Source organism: Cyprinus carpio, chromosome A15 (assembly GCF_018340385.1).
Source record: "Cyprinus carpio isolate SPL01 chromosome A15, ASM1834038v1, whole genome shotgun sequence".
In the NCBI taxonomy this organism is placed as follows: domain Eukaryota; kingdom Metazoa; phylum Chordata; class Actinopteri; order Cypriniformes; family Cyprinidae; genus Cyprinus; species Cyprinus carpio.
Window position 1 is genome coordinate 11,966,986 of NC_056586.1, and position 21,733 is coordinate 11,988,718.

The window sequence follows — 21,733 nt, forward strand, 5'->3', positions numbered from 1 at the left end:
ACTCCATTGACACCTTTTCTTAGGTTCTTCATTTCCAGGTCTAATGCCAGGCCAAGTTTACAACTGATTTTAATATCCGTCTGTATCGGGAATCTGATCAGGTGGACAGTACTAGGTCAGATGTGCCTTGTGTTCTCATCAAAGCACTTGAGAAGGTGTTTAGGACCATTGCAGCATTTATAGTGTGCACTGTAACACCAATGTGTCCTTGAAGGATTGTCTACTTATCTAAAATATTATATTATATTATATTATATTATATTATATTATATTATATTATATTATATTATATTATATTATAATTAAAGTTATTTAATATATTGTGAAAGTCAGATTACAGTATTTTAATATTTTTACAAATTATAATTTAAACTTTAAGAATTGCATTTTCAGTCACTATTTAAGAAAATTATTGCTTTAATGACAGAAGCATTGGAGCTGCAAGCACACCGCAAATTTGACATAAAGAATACCACAAATTTGCATATATTTGATTAGCAACCTACAAATAGTGCAGAATCTTGCAGAACTGGACATGTTGATTGTGCTGGACTGAGCTGGGATGAGATTATAAACGAGTGGCATCTCCATCAGGACTAATAGCAGCAGCGTGTCCCACTGCAAAACATTTAATGAGATAGAATTGATTTTCCTTTGCCTCCCTCATGTATCTGTACTCTAACCAATTACATAAAAAAGACTCCCTGAGTTAGCTTTTGCTCTCAAAACCTTTTACAGCTATGTTCTGGTGTTGAAATCAAGGTTAGGATGCCTTTAGAGCAGCCTTGATGCATTTTGCTAAGCTTGGGTGCTTCCTAAAATGTATCCATGCATTTGAAATGAATTTGAATGAATATTCAGTTCACATTGAGTCCAAATTTGAATACTGTTGTTATCATTCCCGTTATGGTGAGCAGGGTTCCATACTGCGCCTAAAACGGTCGCATTTGCGACCAAAAGTATTCATTTGCGAGTGAAGTTTTGCTGAGGTCGCCAATGGTGACTATATAAATTTACATGTTATGATTTAAAAATTTGCATGTAATTACTTTTTTCTAATTGTTTTGCGATCACATATTTTGTTATGTTGACGTAATAAACTGAGACTGAAGGGTTTTGCTTAAGTGTGAGTCCATGTGCCCTTGATGCTGCTTGTGTTAAATAACAGTACAGAATTTTGACAGGTCATTGCCCACCGTTGTGATTATAGAGTCATGCCAGAGACCATCATACATTTATAGTTGATTCAGCTTCTCAGTGCACAGAATTTGCATTATAAGTGCATATTAAAGCATATCTGCAGTGTTTTGTATCAAGGTCAAGATTATTTGACTAGGCTATTGTAAATCATGCCTAGGACACTGTAATAAAGGGTAGGCAGCAGTGAGTGAGTAACAGTTAAGTGCTGGTGTTAAGTGCTCAGCTCCTGCAGTGTTTTAAATGAACAGACATGCTGGATTTATGATGGTCAAGCCCTCATGATCTAACAACAGTCACAGTGTTGTGCTGACCTGAGCCCACCTGCGGAGCTCTGTGATTTTCACACTCAGGTGGGTGGGTGAGATGTTCCGCTATTGTCCATCCTAAAGGCCAAGTCAGAAACTTTACTGCACTTATAGTTCAGAAAAGTAAAATATGTGCTTTTGTGTTCTTTTCATACTTTGTTAATAATGAAATTAAGAGTGAACAGAAGACAATTGGGAAGCGAGAGCAGAAATGAGATCAGGAAATATGACCGGGTGGAATCGAACCTGCAAATCCTGTATGAGCGCGCGACTGGAGCTGGATGCTAACAAAGAAGCCCAAAATATATTCTATTCAAGTTTAAAATAATAAATAAAGTCACTTTGTGAGATATAAAGCCACAATTACAAGAAATTAATTCGCAAATGTAAGGTATAAAGTCACAGTTACAAGAAATAAAGTTGCAAATGTGAGATTGAAAGTGATAATTACGAGAAATAAAGTCACACTATAATAAGAAAAAGTCACAAAAGATGTAATTGTGAGAGATACAATCACATCTGTGCGATATAAAGCCCCGGTTACAAAAAAATAAAGTCTACAATTTTTACAAGAAATAAAGTAGCAGTTAGGAGATCTAAACTAACAATTACAAGGAGTAAAGTGAAAAATTATGAGAAAATTATATGAAAAATAAAGTGAAGATTATGCAGTTATGAGAAATAGGCATAAATTTGAGTCTCAGTTGTGTCATGTACAATCACATTTGTGAGATATAAAGCATATTTACAAGAAATGAAGTGATGATTATGAGACCTATATTTGCAATTACAAGAAACGGTCACAAATTTAAATAAGGAGAAATAGGGTGAAAACTATGTTTACAGTTACTGGGAATAGTTGCAAAAGTAAAAATATTTCAGTTGTGAGATATACAATCACATCTGTAAGATAATTACAAGAAATCATGAAACAATTACAAGAAATTAAGTTGCAATTGTAAGATCTAAATTAACAATTACAAGAATTTATGAGAATACAAGGAGAAATAAATTCACAAATATAAGAAATAGTTGGAAATGTGAGAAGGTCACAGTTGTGAGATATAAAGTTGCAATTGTGAGATATAAAGCTACATTGTGAGATATAAAGCTGCAATTTTGAGAAATAGTCACAGAAGTATAATTGTGAAATTTGTAGAAATTAAGTGATGATTCTGAAAAGTAAAGTCGCAATTATGATACTCGCAAATGTGAGAAATAAATGAAAAGTGATGAAAAATTTCCCTTTACACAAAATAGTAGCACATGTGAGAAATAAAGTGAAAACTATGAGAAATTATTTCACAATTGCGAGAGATAAAGTCACAAATGTTAGAAAGCTGCAATTGTGGGACACAGTATACTGTCACATCTGTGAGATATAACAAGAAAACCATATGAGAAATAAAGTCAATTACTTTTTAACTGTGAGGTAGAATTGGGATCCATCAGAAGCTTAATAGTAAAATGAACAAGAATTCTTTTGTAAGATCTGAAATATCACACTCGTGGTTCCCTGTATCCAAGTGAACATGCAGTGCACTTTCCAAGGGCAGAGATTCATTTAGCTGCCTTCATCCGTACTCGAGTGCACTAACTATTCATGTCAGTTGAATCGATGACTGTACACCTTCATACAGTTCTGTGACAGAAAGAGAGAGATATTGCTTCATAAAGAAAGCATTCAGATTCACTCTCTTCTCTCTAAGGTTCCCTTTGTTGAGCTTTCTCTACAGCGATTGGCCACTTCCCGGTGGCCTGCCTGTCAGAGAAGATGTAGAAGGTGTGAGTGCAGTGTTGTGATGCCTGTCCTCATCTATATCACTTTGCCAACGGATGGCTCAGTAATCTAACCTGGGGCCACGGCAGAGAATCTTAAGGAGTTTGGGAGGCAATCAAGAATCATTGCTAAGAAGTGAACAGCTCTGTTAATACTACAGATCTGACCCTGATGTGCCCACAGGAAGTAGAAGATGATGTTCAAGAGAGATCAGAGGGCTGTAGCTCTGTGTTAGATGAAGGGTGAGAGACATGAATATGTAATTAGCCTGCAGGCATTCTCATCTGTCCTGCTGTTACAGCACATGGGTCTTCATCTCGATTGGTCGTCTTTCTAGCAGAGCATCTGTCACTCCGGCCTGCGTGCTGGAGGAACTCCGCTTTCACTTGCCCCAGTGCTCACATGTGATTTGGAGTGGGGCAGGATATTGTGACTGCCTTATTGTATCATATTGTATTATATTTTATTGTACACTAATTTTTGAAGGTTGGGTGTTGGTAAGATTTTTTTTTTACGTTTCTGAAAGAAGTCTCACTAAGGCTGCATTTATTTGATCAAAAATACAGTAAAAACAGTAAAATTGTAAAATATTATTACAGTTTAAAATAATTGTTTTCTATTTTAATATATTTTAAAATGTAATTAATTTCTCTGATGAAAATTTCCTTCAGAAATTATTCTAATATGCTGATTTGCTGATCAAGGAATTATTATTTTTATTATTATTATTATTATTATTATTATGCTGAAAACAGTTGTGTTGCTTAATATTTTTGTGGAAACTGTGATACATTTTTGCACGATTCTGTGAGTAGAAAGTAAAAGAAAAAAAATGTGTGTGTGTGTGTGTGTTAAAAAGTATTTTAAAAAGTATTAAAACAGCATGAAAAACATTTTTAAAGAACTATTAAAACAGTATAAAATAAGATTAAAGTCTGCATGTTTATAAAATATTTTAAAATATATACTTGTTTATTTATAGAACTGTATGTTTATTTGTTTTTCTTTCTTAATGTTTAAAACTAGGGCTGTATTTAGAAAGCAGAATGAACGGTAAATATCTTCAAATATTATGTTAAACAATATCTCAATTTAACACATAAACTTTGACAGCCCTAAATATGAATTAAGGTTAGCGCTAGGGTTAGTTTTCCACACATTTTTGTGTGAGCAGCAAATTGAAATGTAAAGATATGCATTTTTCTTTTTTACTGAAAATCTCACACTTTGTCTTGAATATGTGCAAGCTGAATAAGATTTGATGTTTGGAGCAATGTTAGAGGGACTGCATGATGACAGACTTTTGATGTTTGAGTGAACTATCCCTTTAACTCAAATCTGTCAGATCAGCACTCTTGTGAAGTTAAGAGACAGAATGTAAGAGATTCCCTTATGCAAGGCTTTCAAAGCTTAGAGAAGGGGCCAGGCATCAAGGGTTTTGAAGTGTTTCTTTTATACTTGCCTTAGCATTGAAGATGAAGTGCATTTGCTGATGTTGTCCTTCTTACACGAATGCTAATACAGCGCTGAAGCATAACAATGAGTCTCAATAAATGAGTCAGTTCCTCAGAGTCAGTCCGAATTAGAGGGGTGCAACAGATGAATGTATGGCTGCCGGTTTTATCTTCCTCTCTGGAAGGAATCAGTCTGAAAAGTCATTTATTTACATGAGAGTTTCCAGTGTACCTTGCCCACCTCTCTGTCTCATGTTTGTTCATCAGTCAAGAGGTGGGCCTCTGAAAAGCTGAACAGTCCCAGTGGAACCACATTGATGGCCTAGAAATATAGTTGTTATCATTTATCGTATCAATTGTGAGTCATTAACTGAAAGGAAGCTGAAATATAAATGCATACATACATAGAAGATAAAAAAAATTAAAGTTAAAAAAGTGTACAATTTATTTTTTATTTAAAAAATGTTGTTTATTACCAAAACTTAAATATACATAAATTAAAGCTAAATATAAAGTTTAGAAAAAGTACATTTAACTGACAAAAGCATATAAAATTGCTAAAACTTCATCTGAAATTAAAATGAAAATGTACAATATTAAAATAAATGCTCATGCGAAAATTACTCTGTAATTTTATCTTCTTTTTTTTCCAGTACAAATATCTATACATTTTAAATCAAGATGCATTTTGTAGTCGGTAAGCAAACTTATATACATCAGATATTTAGTTTTGTTTTCTGAAAAAATGTATCAAAATTTATTGTTTTTCCTTTTAATTTGAAGTTTATTTTTACCCTATTGGCAGAGATTGTTTCTTGTTTTCAGCATTAACTCACCTAATTTTGATAATTTTTTCAGAAAACAAGTCATTTTGCTTTTCAGGTGAATGTATATTGATGTAAGAAAGTTCAGATATTTGTACTGGAAAACAAGACAAAAAATCTGAGTAAGGAAGTTTTTTGTACACTGTAAAATTTTCAAAGCAGTAAATAAAACTAAAGATAATTGCTGCACATTTAACAATAGTGTATTTTACTACTTCAGTTTTTCTACCTCAAAATTGTATGTTTAATTCAATGTGTTACTTGCCATTTCTTTGTAATTATGCAATTTACTATTAATTCTGAGTGAAATTTGTTTCTATGCTAAATGTTTTGCAGTGTAAATAAATAATACTAAAATAACACTGGTATGTGGCTCACACTGTAGAGTCACATTCATAAGTGCTGTTTAATAGCCTCTGTATACAGTCTGTAGGCAGTAGAGGGGCTGTATTAACATGTCTCTTGGGACGTTTCCACAGATGGTCCTTTTGGATTCTTTTTATGTAAATAACAGCACTGTGCAGTTGGACACAATGACACACACACACACACACCTCCCCCTACGGCCGTCAGTGCGATCTGCAGTCACTTCCATTATTTACCATGTGAATATTTCATGGTGACATCAGTGTTCTGGACGTCCCATGCTGCCAGAGGGGCCCTGCTAATGAGGCACGACGCCCCTCTCAGCTGGTCGCCTCACAGCCGGATAAATCTCATGTCTTTTTTTTTTTCTTCCTTATGTCCCACCACAGCGTCTTTCTCTCTGCTCCTTTTCGGCGTTGTTGTAAGCAGTTCACAACTAGGGTACATAATTAACCTTCACCCTAGTTAAAAAAAGGGCAAAGAGCCCTTTTTTTTTTTATTTCACCCTAGTTAAAAAAAGGGCAAAGAGCCCTTCTTACTCTTTTTCGGTTTACTTTTTATTTCTGTTTAAACTTAAAGTGAGAGATTTGAACAAAGCGCTAATCCTGAGCATTAGACTTGTGTGAGTTCATCATTCATGCACCATTTGTGCCACAGACATGAATAGCAGATTTTTTTGTCCCATTGATTTCATTTATTCAAATATACCTTAAAAGGTGCAAATTCATGTATGTAATAATAAGCTTCTTCTATGATGAGAATGAGAATCAAAAACAAACAGGAAATGACCTAGAAAGAAAAGTTTCTTAAATATCAGACAATTTGACCTTTTTATGACTAGGCAAGGTTAGTTTGGGTTTGATGATAAAGATGCATACACTCATGTATTCAAAGAACATATTATTAATTTTTACATGATGATTAGACTCGCCACTCATGTTTTCTTCAGGAAATCTAGTTTCCTCTTGCAATTTATTTTCAGATGCTTTTACTCTGAATCTTCTGTTTATAACAAACCTGAATCAGTTATCAGTATCTGTTTTGTTCTGTGCTGCTCAGTGAAGCTGAAAATACAACTTTCTTTTCTTCTGCTTGCAGTGAGGGGGTCTTCAAGTGCCCGGAGGACCAGCTCCCACTGGATTACGCCAAGGTAATAATGCACTCAGCGCGACTCTCTCATCCATTCTGTTGTAGAGCAGATTACAGATCAATCTCCCACAGTTATTTACATCCCAGTGGAGTTACAGGGGCCTCGCTCTGTGCCTTGATTCGCACACTGAACTTTTCTCGAGTGGCTCTGCGAGAGTGAACGAAATGCTAGTGTGTCAACAATAGCAGGCTATGTTTGTGAGTCACTGACTGCCCCGGGCACTCGCCCCTCGTCCACGCTTCTCAAACCACCCGAGTAATCACACTAATGAACTACCACAGGCCACTCATTTCCCTGGGACTGTCGAAAGGAAGGAAGCAAGAAAGAGACGTAGATGACACATAGATTAGTTCAGAATATGACAGAATGTCATATTTAATGCGGCAGTGTGGTCTTTCTGCACCACTAAAAGGAACATTTATAATGATATAAATAATGCAAGTTTATATCTAAACAGTCCTAGGTTGTTTGGACAAATGTTATTCCTTTTATCAACTTATACTAGAAATCATTTAAAAATATTAAGCAGTATTTAAGTTATTTAAACTGCCATTAATACAGTAATTTACCTGCCAAATGGTACATAATGGGACATTAAATGTGCATAAAGTAAAATATGAAATGTCCATAAATATAAAAAATTAAATTTTTAAAAATATATAAAGTTTTTTGTGTGTGTGTAATAAACAGAAAAAATTTAGATTGTAATATTGTAATTTGTGTGTGTTTGAAGTTTATATCTAAGTTCTAAGTTGTTTGGAAATAGTTTTGCTGAACTCATGTAAAATCGTTTAGCATAATTATTAATTTTAAGTTTAATTCCTACAGTAATTTACATGGCAAATAGTACATCATGGGACATCAATTGTGCATGAAACACCAAATAATAATAATAATAATAATAATAAAGTCTCCTAAAAAGTTCCTAAACTGAAAAGAGCAGGGAAAAAAATGTGTGTGTGTGTGTGTGTGTGTGTGTGTGTGTGTGTGTGTGTATAAACAAACACACACCAGGTTGAGAATCACTGAAGTATGGCAAAAATGTGTATTATTTATAAAAGAGAGTTGAGGGTTAATCTCTTCATGAAGGAGTTAAATATTAATACAGTAGCTTCCTCCTTGCAAAATATTTCAGTTAGGCAATTATACTCTGCGGTTTAGCTAATCTGCACCATGCCCTATTAAAGAAGGAATTTCACCAAATCTTTAATTAAAGTATTGGCTAATTTTTCATCTTGCTATTTAGTTAATTAATCAGGTTGAGCTGGGAAAAGTGTCGGCATTTATTAAAGAGTCATTTTTCTCCCTGCTCTAGAGAGTGAGATTTTAATTTTTCATTTTTCTATTTGGTTTATTGATTGGGTTTGAGCAATCTTAAGGTTTTGAGTATTAATTAGTTTTTTTAATGGTGGTATTAGAGATTTTAATCTAAATGAGTGATTTTAATGGTGGTGTTCATTTTATTTTTTTTTTTTTGCATGAGTCATCTTTTCCAAAAGCTTCTAATTCTAACTTCTGAGTGGGTTTGACTGGCTTCTGTAATTTTTCAGCTTTAGTGCACTAATCCGTTGAAACTGTGATTTGCATGATTTTGAAGGGATGGATTTCGATAAATTTGTATGAGTGAAATGTTTCTTGAGCAGCACATTAGAATGATTTCTGAAGGACACTGAAGACTGGAGTAATGATGCTGAAAATTCAGTTTTATCATCACAGTATTAATATAAAAAATATAAATAATTAGAATTATTATAATAATATCACAACTTATAAGAAAAATTACGCAAAATAGAATAGAATACAAAATAGAATAGACTACTTTTTTTTTTTTTTTTCATTTTATTATTTCAATATTGCGTTTGCATTTAGGTGTTTCCATGCAGTATTTATATGCAATATTTCAAAATGAGGATAAAAATATGTGGCTTTGGAAACCCATTATTAACAATGATTGACAGTGACAAAGCTGATCAGCAAGAGTTTGTAACTTTCTTGTTATTCTTGTTATTGTCGAAGCACTTATCTGCCGCTGATAAAGTTGGATATTGCAGTCAAGCAGGGACACCAACTAGCAACCAACAATTTTTCTACTGAAGACTCGCCTGCTTAAACATGATGTTGTATTTTTAGTTCTTTATATAATTTGTTGTGGTTTTTTCAATTACAAATCTTCCATAAATGTTCAGCCGTCGTGTGTGAGCCAGGATGGCACAGTTGGGAGAGTTTATCTTAGTGTGCCAGAAAACCTGTCAATGAAAATGAATTTGTATGTGTGTGTGGTTGGGAGGGCGAGGGGGACGGCTCCATATGGGACTACATGGGTGGCGAACGGCCGCGTCTGCAGTGCTGTCGTAAACGCTGCAGATCTGTCTGTACGTAAATCCTGCAGGCAGGGGATTTGGGCTGATTGGATGAAGGGAAGATGCAGTAGCCTCTGGATCTATCGTACACACACAGACGCACGTGTACGCACTTGTTTCACGGGGCTCTAGTTGAGGTCATCCATCACCGTGCAATTGAATTTGATTGTGTACCAGTGTATGTGTGTTTTGAACAAAACATTTTTCTTTTCCCAGTCTTTCAAAATTCACTTTACAGTTTTGCATGTTTTTTTTTTTTTTTTTTTAACTAACAATATAAAAGCATTAACATTCAACTAACTATGAATAACTGCATTAAATTTACACACTAAATTTGTTGGTCAATTTATTATGTCAAATGGTCATCTTTCTATGTAAATTATGCTGATTATAGATGATTACATATTACATTTTTTAATTAAATGAACATTTTGATGTGGACGTTTGAACATTTTGGTGTAAGGTGTTATAAAAAACTCAAGCAAGTTACACAATTATTATGTTTTATGGTCAATCATTTCCGTCATTTCCGAGCACTTCAATACTCACACCCATCTTTACGAATGACGTGACTTTACAGTAATTATATCAACAGACAATCCCCTTTTAGCATGGGAGAAACCATAAGCGTATACTGTGTCTGAGTTAATAAGTGAATGTTTAAATCCAGACCTCTGTCCTGTCCTTGAGTGGTTAATATATGAGTGTGTTTGAAGAGAGGAGATTATGTTGATTAATGTGTCCTTGGTGTTATGGTGTGTTATAGATCTATCCTGACCCTGAGCTGGAGCAGCAGATACTGGCGCTGCCCATCCGCTGTATTCACAGTGAAGAGGGCTGCCGCTGGACCGGCCAGATGAAACAGCTACAGGTAATGATGCTTCCACCTTTTATAATTAGTGACTCCCAGTGTAGCTATAGCAGTATTGTCTGCTAGCTAGCATGGTTGTCTCTCTATGTGACTTGTTTGAATGTTTTATAGTTGTGTTAAAGGGATAATTCCCCCAAAAATTTTAATTATATAATTTACTCTCCCTCATGTCGTTCCAAACCTGTATGACTTACTTTCTTCTGTTGAGCACAAAAGAAGATATTCTGAAGAGTGTTGGTAACCAGACAGTTGACGGTAGCCATTGACTCAATGGGTACCAGCAACTGTTTTGGGTGAACCAGGTAAATCTGGCCTAAAATGGGAACTGTGTCACTATAAATATATACTACAAAAGCATACTTGTCTGTTTCTTTCCCAGAGCCACTTCTCAACCTGCGCCTTCAATGTGATCCCCTGTCCCAACCGCTGCTCCGTCAAGCTGACGCGCAGAGACCTGCCCGAGCACCTGCAGCACGACTGTCCCAAACGCAAGGTCAAGTGCGAGTTCTGTGGGAGCGAGTTCACAGGAGAGGCCTATGAGGTACTGCGGTCAAATCACAACCGAAACCGTTTTTATTGGGCACTGCAGGAATGAGTCACAATATGAATTAGCATTGAAGTCATTGGGGTTTTGGTTAAATGCTGAAATAAGGTGTGTTCAACACAAGCTCAAGATATTTTCAGATTTTATCCTACAATATTAAATACTATTCTATTTTATGGCTATAAAATAAATTCAGTAATACCCCACATGTAATAATTTTAAGCTTTTATGTGTCTTGAAAAAGACACTTGCTAATTTGCTAACAAGTGGCTAAATGGGATTGTTACAACTAGATTGTCTATACTCGCGCACTTGCAAATTATTCTAACTGAAACTTTCCATCTTGTGAATTTTAAATAAAATCTGAAAGTTTGCTGGAAGCTTTCACAGCCTAACTTTAGCTTTCACCTTATGATTTTATTTAGGCGTTTATAAAAGTCGTGTTCATTTCTGAAAGATTCTCTTGATGAACAAAATGTGTTGGACACAGAGCTTATTTTCCGCCAATGGAAAAATCTAATTGGCTTTTTGTTGAGGGAACCTGTTAACGTCATCCATGCTGTAATCTATTGTTTAAAATATTAGCCTTTTGGATGCATTAGCACATTATCAAAGACATATTAGTTTTCTTATTTGATCATTGTCTGTTTAGTGCTCTATAATAATTAATTCTACGCAAAGATTGAGGCTTGTGTGCTTCTCCATGTGGTGTAGTTCTGAAATGTGTGAATTCATTATTAGCAAATTGGCAACTTGATCTTGTAGTAGCACTAGAACGTTGGTAGTTTGCTAATAAAGTGGCACTTATTTATAATATAAACCTCCCAATGTATAAAAGAGACAATTAAGGCTTTTTTATTGCATTTTATGGAATCTTTCTTTTGTGTTTTGTGGGTAGGCTGCAAAATTGCACTAAATTGTTTCAGTTTATGATTAAAGAACCTTTATTTGGAATTTTCTGCTTTTATGGTAAGTGGTTTGTTTTTGCATCATAAAAGTGCTTGCAAGGCAGATATGATATTGCACAAGCATTCTAGTTACAGCTGGAATACAGTAGATGACTTTTGCCCTAATTTGCAGTCTGGGCGAGTCATGCTTGTTGCCGAAAATCAGAGCCTGTCTGAAGATTTTGGGCAGTCAGAATTAACAGATCGCATAGTATATGATGGTCACAGACTGTGATTACATCCAGACAGAAGATTCCAGTAAACAGTTCTTAAAAGAATCATTTTTCTTAGTGTGAAGAAATTTTTAATAATCTAAAGAACATTTTTACACTTTAAAGTACCTTTTGCACAATTTTGATGAGATTCCATAAAAATTTGAGGTTCTTCATAGAAGCATAGATGCCAATAATTCTACACTGTAAAGGCTGTGTCAGGATGATGGCTGATAGTTCAGTAGACAAAAAAAAAGCTAATCTGATGCTGCCAATTTGGTTATGCAGCACCTAAACTAGTCTACAACTTTAATGCTGTTCTTTTCTTGCTTTGCAAGCAGTAGTTTTATCTTCAGGAAATGCAAATCTAGTTTATTTTTTTCCTCTGACATCTCAATCTCCTTTCGTGTCCCTCAGAACCACCAGGGCATCTGTCCGCAGGAGAGCGTGTACTGCGAGAACAAGTGTGGTGCAAGAATGATGAGGAGACTATTATCCCAGCACACCATGACCGAATGCCCCAAACGCACACAGCCCTGCAAGTACTGTGGCAAAGAGTTTGTCTTCGACACCATCCAGGTGAGTGACACAGCACAGCAAACCTCTACACCCAAATCATTCAGCGCTCTGACTTCAGCTGCTGCCCTGCATCTGTACGACAGAAAAATGGATGCAAATAGTGTTGGTTGTTGATCTTTCTATGCGCACGTCCAGCGGCGAGTGTGAATGGAACAGTAGCCGCTCAGTGGTGAATTAAAGGGGTTTTGAGGCTGCACAGAGTGGGATGGCAGTGGGCCTGTGACTACATAAACACTGGCTTTCATACTAAATTCTGGGTTTGGTGCCAACCACAGCTTGGGCTGGCCTAGCTTCTTTTTATAACACCTGCGTTCACACACATAGCGGTATACATCCTGAAAACACTGTGAGATTCAGCTGCCTAGCTAATGGACACACCAGCTCTGTCCCGAAGCCTAGTGCACTGCCTCGCTACATCTGTCATGGAACCTCATAAGAGACCAACTTGAAGCGCTCTGCAAGAGAGACTAGACTTGTTGTTGATTTCAGTGAGTTCTGATGTTTGTATGTCTCTATGCTAACAGGTTGATAGCCTACTAAGCATAAAATGCAGAAGACACTAATATTTTGTAAATAAACTATTTTTAATTACACTGAATAGGGCTGCAAGATTAATCCAAATAAAACCATGATTGCAATGTGCCTTAGTGTGATTATTAGATCTCAACTGTGTTCGTTTACATGCGAGCAGCTCATGATCCTGTGTTTTCAGTGTTTCAGAGCAACTCGGTTCGCAGTAAATGCTGCTCCGCATGAACTCTTTGTATCTGCTCTAAGTTTGGGTCACTTATAATATGCATTTGGAAACGCAACATGCACAAACCATTTTTCCAAACTTGTAATGAGCAGAAGCACTTACAAACTGGCCATTGTTAACAGAAGAGACACTTTAACATTTCTTTGCGTTTTTATTTATTTGTTTTGACAAAATAAAAGCTCAATGATTGAACGTTCGAAAATGCATAAATGAAGAGAGGCAAAAATATTAGTGTTATAATTTTGGAGTTGTACTGTAAAATAAAATTATTATTATTATTCAATTAATTTTCTTAAGTATATTTAGATTTTACAGTGAAATATTATAATAGTTTATTAATAAATGAGTTACACATTTCTTGTTTAGTAATATTATATAATATTATATTATCACAAAATTGGAGCTTGAGTTTTATTTTTCACAATCAGTTTTTTTTTTTCTGAAAAGTGCAATTCGCAGTTGTGAAAACATTAATATTTTTTCCCAAATTGTGCAGCCTTAACAGTGGTCTAAATTTAGTGACAAGCTTCAGTATTAAATTAAGAATATGTTTGTTTGCATTTATCATTTATGTTTACATTTCTTTAGTTGAATTAATTATGAGCACAATGCATTTCTATGTATGCAGCCTGACAGTTTGGTTAAAATGGGGGATCTTAGGAGGTGGCATAATTAAGTGGCCTACCTTTTTGAACAGCCTTTGTGTTATGAACGCCTATGATACCTTAAAATACGGTCTTCATAGGCACCCGTAGGTTTTTAAACTGAAAAGCTGGTTTAATTTCCTCATACAGAGGAGGATTCACATTTCGTGTGCTTTTTGATGCATCATTTATGACTGATATTTGACCTACGCTTTAATCCAAAGCCTAAATATTTATCAGTATGTGTTTCCTGGGAACTGAACCCATGACTTTGGTGTTGCTAGTGTCACGCTCCAGCAGTTGAGCCACAGGAACACAAGTGCAGTGATTCTTATAGATGATCTCATGATGATTTCATGAATCCATGCATATTTTAGTTCTCACGCCTCAATGCTCAAGCTGTTATTGCTCAAGAAATCACAGCTCAACCTACTGATTCACGTCAATTCTGACTCTTGCCTTTCATTCCCCAGAACCACCAGTTCCACTGCCCTCGCTTTCCCGTGCAGTGTCCTAATCAATGCGGCACCCCTAACATCGCACGTGAGGATCTGGCCAACCACGTGAAGGAGAGCTGTGGCAGCGCGCTGGTCCTTTGCCCCTTCAAGGAGGCTGGCTGCAAACACAGAGTGAGTCCTGTGCTGTAACTTTCCTGAATTCCCCTGCTTCCGATGCAGTTTTCCTTCCTCCACTCCTGTAAAAATTGTGTCTGTGTTAGTGAAAAATTAAGTTGAAGCTTATAGCAGAAAACTATTTTTAAGGATAGGATGTCTGCTATGAGATTTCATCTTTTCTAGTTTTTGAGATCAAGGGAGTTTGGGGAAATAAGTTTTATGCATTTAGCAGGTGGCACTGTTTCTGGTCTCTTGTCTTTACTTGCAGTATATAGACCTGAGAGTATAGAGGAATAGCAGTGCTACTTAAAAATCAAAGAAATTATTAATTTATTATTTAAAAAAAAAAATTGTAAAATAATTAATACTTCATTACTTTATTTAAATTTTTACTTTTTAACTAATACATTGAAAATATTTAAGTAAATGTAACAATAAAATAATTAAATCTCTTTTTAAATTATCAAATAAATAGACATACTGTTTATATAATAAATGTAGTTAAATGTAACAGTAAAATATTTTTTTTAATTATAAAAACAATAAAAGATTAATTAATCACTTTTCAAATTGACGAATATTTAAAATGTTTTATTTAATAATCAGAAGGTATTTTTTAAAACTTTATTTTTTAAAATGTTGCATTTTATTATTTGACAGATATTAAATAATAGTTTTTAAATATGTCTATTTGTATATCAATTTGAAAAGTGATTTATTAATTTATCTATATTTTTATTTTTCATTAATACATTGAACAATGTAGGTAAATGTAGCAATAAAATAATAACAGTAAATAAACAGACATATTTAAAATGGTTTATTTAAAAACAAATAGTAATTAGGAAATGTTTTATATTTTTAAATGATTTATCAATTTATTTATTCTTAAATTATCTACATTACATTTTTAAACACAAATTTAAAAAAGTTTTAAACATGTCTGTCAGTTAAAAAATTATTTATTTATATTTTTGAATTATTACACTGATACATTGAATTAGTGATACATTGATTTGCATCAAATGAAATATGATGTCTATAATGATAATCAAGGTCTATAGTTATGCCAATAGCATCATGCAGATAAAAACGGCAAGCCAATTCACACTATGCTTCTGTGCTCTGGTTTATAGTGCCCAAAGTTGGCAATTGGACGACACCTGGAAGAGAGCACAAAGTCCCATCTGACCATGATGTGTAATCTGGTGGGACGGCAGCGGCAGGAAATCATGGAGCTGAGACGTGAAATGGAAGAGCTGTCGGTGAGTCACGACGGCGTCCTCATCTGGAAACTGACCGACTACTCGCGCAAGCTGCAGGAGGCCAAACTCCGCAACAACCACGAGTTCTTCAGCCCCCCCTTCTACACGCACCGCTACGGCTACAAGCTCCAGGTGTCCGCCTTCCTGAACGGCAATGGCAGCGGCGAAGGCTCGCATCTGTCCATCTACATCCGCGTGCTGCCCGGCGAGTACGACAGCCTCCTGGAATGGCCCTTCTCCTACAAGGTCACCTTCTCCATTTTGGACCAAAGTGACCCGTCGCTGTCCAAACCTCAACATATCACAGAGACCTTCAACCCTGATCCCAACTGGAAGAACTTCCAAAAACCGTGCAGCAGCCGAAACTCGCTGGACGAGAGCACGCTGGGTTTCGGCTACCCCAAGTTCATCTCGCACGAGGAGATCAAGAAGAGGAACTACATCCGCGACAACTCCATCTTCCTCAAAGCTTCCATAGAGATCCCGCAAAAAATCATGGCCTGAGGCTATTCGAGTGACGATTTGTCTTGACGTACGTCTTTGTGGACCCTTCTTCCTGTCAGAAACTCTGGCGAAAGACTCCGAGCTCGTCTGTCTGGTTAACCGACTGGGGTCCGTATCTCCACGTAGAAGTGTTTCGCAAAGTCATCACTTTTTGATTTACTTTCCGACACTCTCTTCCTCAATCTACAGCAATGCCTTTGGACATTCAGTAGTGCCTAGAACATTTATTTTAATTTAAATATTATTTTTCTCACAGATGTAAAGTAAACGACTGAAGCGGATTGTGAAAGGCTATTCGTAAGCTTTGCACTTTGAGAATGTTCTTCGGAGCTCTGCGATACGATGGCAGGCGTTCAGCGTACACACACTAACCCTCTTTTTACCCTTTTGTGTACACATTTTCACTTGGCATCGGTCCTTGAAAAGAAACTCAAAATAACTTTTTTCCAGTTTAACTCATTTTACGTGAACTAACTACAACGACTGTGAACTAAATGTAGCTTAACTCACTCTAGCGGTTCGAGACTTGTTCGGTGCATTGTAGTACTTGACAAAGTTATGTTTTTCAACATTAGGACCGATTCCAAGGTGCTAAAGCTTTTTTGTTACTGTACGATGGAAAACGACATGTTTTTGAAGCTCATGTACTCCGGTTCGGATCGAAAGCCATGCGAGAGCTTGTTTACATTCAGTCTGTGGGTGTTGGTGAGGATCTACGACGTTGACCAGTTTTTTGTACTGTAACCTGTATTCTTAACCAGCGTGTGAGGGCTTGTTGTGTTGAGACGGATGGACGAGCGAAAGGAACCAAATTTTTTTTAATATGTGAAAAATAAATGTGAGAAACCTGTTTGTGTCATAAACGGAGGGTGATTTCGAATGTGAACTCTGGATTCACATGCTCAGTTGATTCTTTCTGTTCTTTGTCTTAGTCTGGCAGATGATGAATAGAAAGGTGCGGGCACTTGTAACGGCCGCCCTAAAGCGTGTCAACTGTGCGAGGGTGTCGTATATGAGCGGCGCTTGTAGCCATGGTTACCCATGCCTGTTAGCGCAGCATGTGAACGAGAAGAGAGTTCTTCCATGTGCCTGAGGAAGATGAGCCTTGTGCAATATGGCTGCCATTGCTCCATACAGACCAGTGGAGGACTTTGTTGATACTTATTATATATTACATGTGAATACTAATTAAAAAATGCAAAAGCACATTCTTCTTCACATTTAATCTTGCTACAATACCAGCTAATATTTTGCAATGATTTTAAGAAAACCTGAAAAAAAAAAAAAAGATTTTTTTTTGCTAAGATTCTGTATTTTACGAAGTACTTCAGATGTTTTCTACCACAATTTTTGGCGATTAGTTTCAGGGGCTGTGTGTTGAAGTTTTTTGGACCCTTTTTATGTTTCACCTCTGTGGCATTCGCTCAGTCGTTTTGTTTTTGTCTGGTTTGGATTTTGCATATTATGTCTGTATTATTTCCTCTTGAGAAGTATTTATTTTAAAGCGCCATGACATAAGCTTGAAACGAAATGGTGCAGATGTTTTTATATGTTGATCTGATGATTGCTTGCCGAATATCACTTGAAATAAAACAATGTCTACAAGATCTGGTGTTGTCTCTCACTGAAACAAACCTCTCTGAGCTCAGTTTCTCTCACGTGATCATTGCCCGTCTCAAAGTTTTCATGGCCCGCAGTCGCAAATATTTACCAATCCTGCAGGAACCACTCACAAGAGACACAACAGAAACAAACCACAGCTTACTGAAGAATAACATATCCTCCGATTTAGTGTGAAACGTCCATAGTGTAGAATAAAATAAAATGATGTGCAGCCAATGTTCCCATGGTTGTGGAAGATTTGGGGAATAACAGGGAGGTGAGTCTGGAAAACTAAAAAAATTGAAATTTTTATTGTGAATATTCATTTTCTAGTTGCAGTTCGCTTGAAAATATTGCATCAGCTGCTTAATTTGAGTGGAATTTCTATGAAATGATTTTAAAAAATCTGATCACAAACAGCTGGAATGGTTATGGAAATGTGAAAAGGTGTGTAAAGGGCTTTACAGCTACAGTTTGGCTGAAATGTCTTGCAGTGTCACAGCTTTAATTTCACTCACGCTATTTCTAAGCATTTGTGACGAGTGCCAAGTCTGCACAAGTTTTTTTTATGGCTTTGTTTTACAACAATAAGTGAAAGGGGGCTGGATCTCATTACTACTCTCACATCGCTGCTCCATGTGCTGATCTCCCCCTGAGATGAAGAGGGAGGAAGCGAAGCAGACACGTGCTCAACTTTGATGTTGTGCCAGAGGTTTGCTTTGGACTCTGTATGGTATATGGGAGTTTTTTTAAAAAAGATGGCATATTAAGGCTTCTCAAGTCCCCCAGAGGAGAAAAGCTGTTCAATTTATTAATAAGACAGGCCAGCCCTTAAAAATCACTTGAAAAACCATGTTGAGACTTTTTGTTTGTTTTAAATTTGTGGAAGGGCAAATGTCATGGATACACTACCGTTCAAAAGTTTAGCATCAGATTTTTTTCAAGAAATTAATCAAAAGTTAAGGTAAAGATATAAATTATGTCTTTACAAGAGGCTTTTCAAATAAATGCTATTCATTTTAACCACCTATTCATCAAAGAATCATGAAAAAATCGTGAATCATGAAATCTAGTTTCCACAAAACTATTAGGCAGCACAAAAGCGCAACGTTGATAATAATATTTCTTTTTCCTAAACAGCAAATCAGCTTATTAGAATGATTTCTGAAGGATTATGTGACACTGAAGACTGGAGTAATGATGCTGAAGATTCAGCTATATGATCACCGGAATAAATTACTATTTCAAATATATTAAAATACAAAACACAAAAATTAAAAAGCAATTACATTTTGCATAAAGAAATTGAATTACTGCATTACAGCAATTAAAATCAAATCAGAAACTGAGAAACATGGGAATACATTTTTTTTTAAAAATCTAGTTACCTCACAGTAACAAGAGTTTGAGTGAAAATGTACTTACATTTTTCTAAATAATCTCATGGAAAAATCTTAATGGTCATGTAAAATTTATTGATTATTATTATTTACATCTATATGATTTTTTATTTATTTAATTATATTATGTATAATGTCAGATAAACGTATAATAATCGTCTAATTCCGTGGTGAAATATGACTTGCCCATGTTTTTTGTAAGAAACTGGGACTTATACATTTGAAATGTATTGTAGATGTGAATATGGGGGTTTCTAATGTATAAACTTTGTAATGTGGGAAATCATATTGACATATTTTAACACATTATAACTGAAAGAGTGGCTTTGAGAGTGTTCTGAGTAAGTTTCTCCAGCCGTATCGTTTTCGACCGCCGGGCTGAACACAGAGTTATTTAAAGTTAACTGCAAGAACCCAAAGCCATAAGGATGGCCCCTAAGTTTCCTGGCACAGGGAGTTCAAACAGCAGCTCCTGTAGGGCAGAGCTCTGTGAAAATAGTAACGTCTAATTACACATTAGCTCATAAATGTTTCCCACTCGGAGTGGAAAAGTCACGTGCGATGCAGCTACAGCTCAGCCGTCTCGTGGCTCACTGATGAAATATGTCAACAATAAAGCCTGTCTCTCAAATTCTGTTTGTATTTTCCTACCGTAAAGCCCCTTTCACACTGCGATTCCGGAAAATACACGGGTAATGTGTCCCGGCAATTGTTCCCGGGTCGCTAGATTTTGCCCCTTTCACACTGCCAGTGATTACCCGGAATATGTGGATGCAAGGGTGTTCTCGATAGTTGCTAGATGGTTGATGGCTGGTTGACCTAATGGATAACATCCAGTATAATGCGCTCTATTCATCTCGGTAACTAATGTTTTTATTGGACAGACTGTGTAATATGTAAATTAAGCATATCATTGGCGTTTCATCTGCTTCCAACGTGTTTTCAGAAGGGTCTGGGTTTGGCACTGTCCTTGGATGCTAAAATGCTTTGAAATAGAAGTTCAAAGGATGTTCAAATCAAAGATGACGTCCTGTAGTGTGACAATAGCAGGGGGTCAAGAGCTCTTTCCATTTCAGTTTCCTTTTCCCCAACCCTTTTTTCTCTCCTTCGCTCAATCTAACTTTTTCCTCTTTCACCAACAGTGGCAGTTTTTAACATGCACGTGAGAGTTTCCACTACCTCACATATAAACACGCTCTGATGGAGGTGTGTTTCTAGACAGAACAGTTCAACTCTCAATGTCTTTTGATGGCCCATTTTATAAAGCATTAAATTTAAATACTTTCAAAAAAAAAAAAAATTACAAAAAAAAAAAAAAAAAAAAAAAACACTGGACAGTTAATTTCTTATTAGAGAATGTTGCTGAATTGTTTAGGGTTTGTGAGCCCCCAACATTTATGCTGTTACTGTAATAGGATTGTTGTTTTGTTTTTTGTTTTTGCTTTATTCATGCTGTTGTTGTTTTGACATCACTGATAATTTGCTGTGTGTTGATGTTAAAGGGATACTCCACCCCAAAATGGAAATTTTCTCATTAATCACTTACCCCCATGTCGTTCCAAACCCGTAAAAGCTCTGTTCGTCTTCGGACCACAATTTAAGATATTTTGGTTGAAAATTGGGAGGCCTGTGACTGTCCCATAGACTGCCAAGTAAATAACAGTGTCAAGGTCCATAAAAGGTATGAAGGTCGTCATCAGAATACTCCATCTGCCATCAGATGTGCAATCTGGGTTATATGAAGTGACGGGAACACTTTTTGTAAGTGAAAAAATCAAAAATACTGACTTTTTTCAACAATTCCTTTGTCAACGGTCTCCTCTGTGTCATCCACTCCACAAGGATGCGTTGTTTTATTTCAAATCAAAGCTAACTACACGTAGAAACAGTGCATCCTAGTGGCACAGATGACACAGAAGAGCATACACAGCATACGGTGATATGGAGAGACACAGAGGAGACTGATGGCAAAGGAATTACCTGGAATTTTACCTTGAAGGAATGGTTTGAAGCGTCTTGATGGATTTGTTCAATACAAACATTTATGTCTTTTTGCTTTACAAGACATTTTCACAAGACTTCACAGAAAATTTACTTTGTTTTGGCCTGATTTTGTCCAAATTGACATCATACCGATTCATTCTTTGATTTTGGTTGAAAGTATATCGGGCCTTTAAAGTCAGTAATAGTTTTAATTTACTCGTTAATGAAATTATGTTCGGTTTTACCAAACTCTTTTTTACAGTGCAAAGAGTCGACACTATGCATCATGAGAGCAAAAGCAGCATGCATACATTTACATTTGTTATGCACAACATGTTTGATGTAAAAATCCTGACGAAACAAGTAAATATC

The 21,733-nt window shown here is 36.0% G+C and overlaps 1 protein-coding gene across 1 annotated transcript in view; it reads left to right on the plus strand.

Annotated features, from left to right (window-relative positions):
- Window positions 1-17,981, plus strand: part of LOC109104220 (TNF receptor-associated factor 4-like) — a 34,119-nt gene extending 16,138 nt beyond the window's left edge. Inside the window, exons 2-7 of the mRNA XM_042771029.1 lie at window positions 7,028-7,079; window positions 10,206-10,310; window positions 10,690-10,851; window positions 12,431-12,592; window positions 14,467-14,622; window positions 15,744-17,981. Of these exons, the coding sequence (XP_042626963.1) occupies window positions 7,028-7,079; window positions 10,206-10,310; window positions 10,690-10,851; window positions 12,431-12,592; window positions 14,467-14,622; window positions 15,744-16,376 (1,270 nt within the window). The 3' untranslated portion in view covers window positions 16,377-17,981. The remainder of the gene's footprint in view (window positions 1-7,027; window positions 7,080-10,205; window positions 10,311-10,689; window positions 10,852-12,430; window positions 12,593-14,466; window positions 14,623-15,743) is intronic.
- The last annotated feature ends 3,752 nt before the right edge of the window (window positions 17,982-21,733 follow it).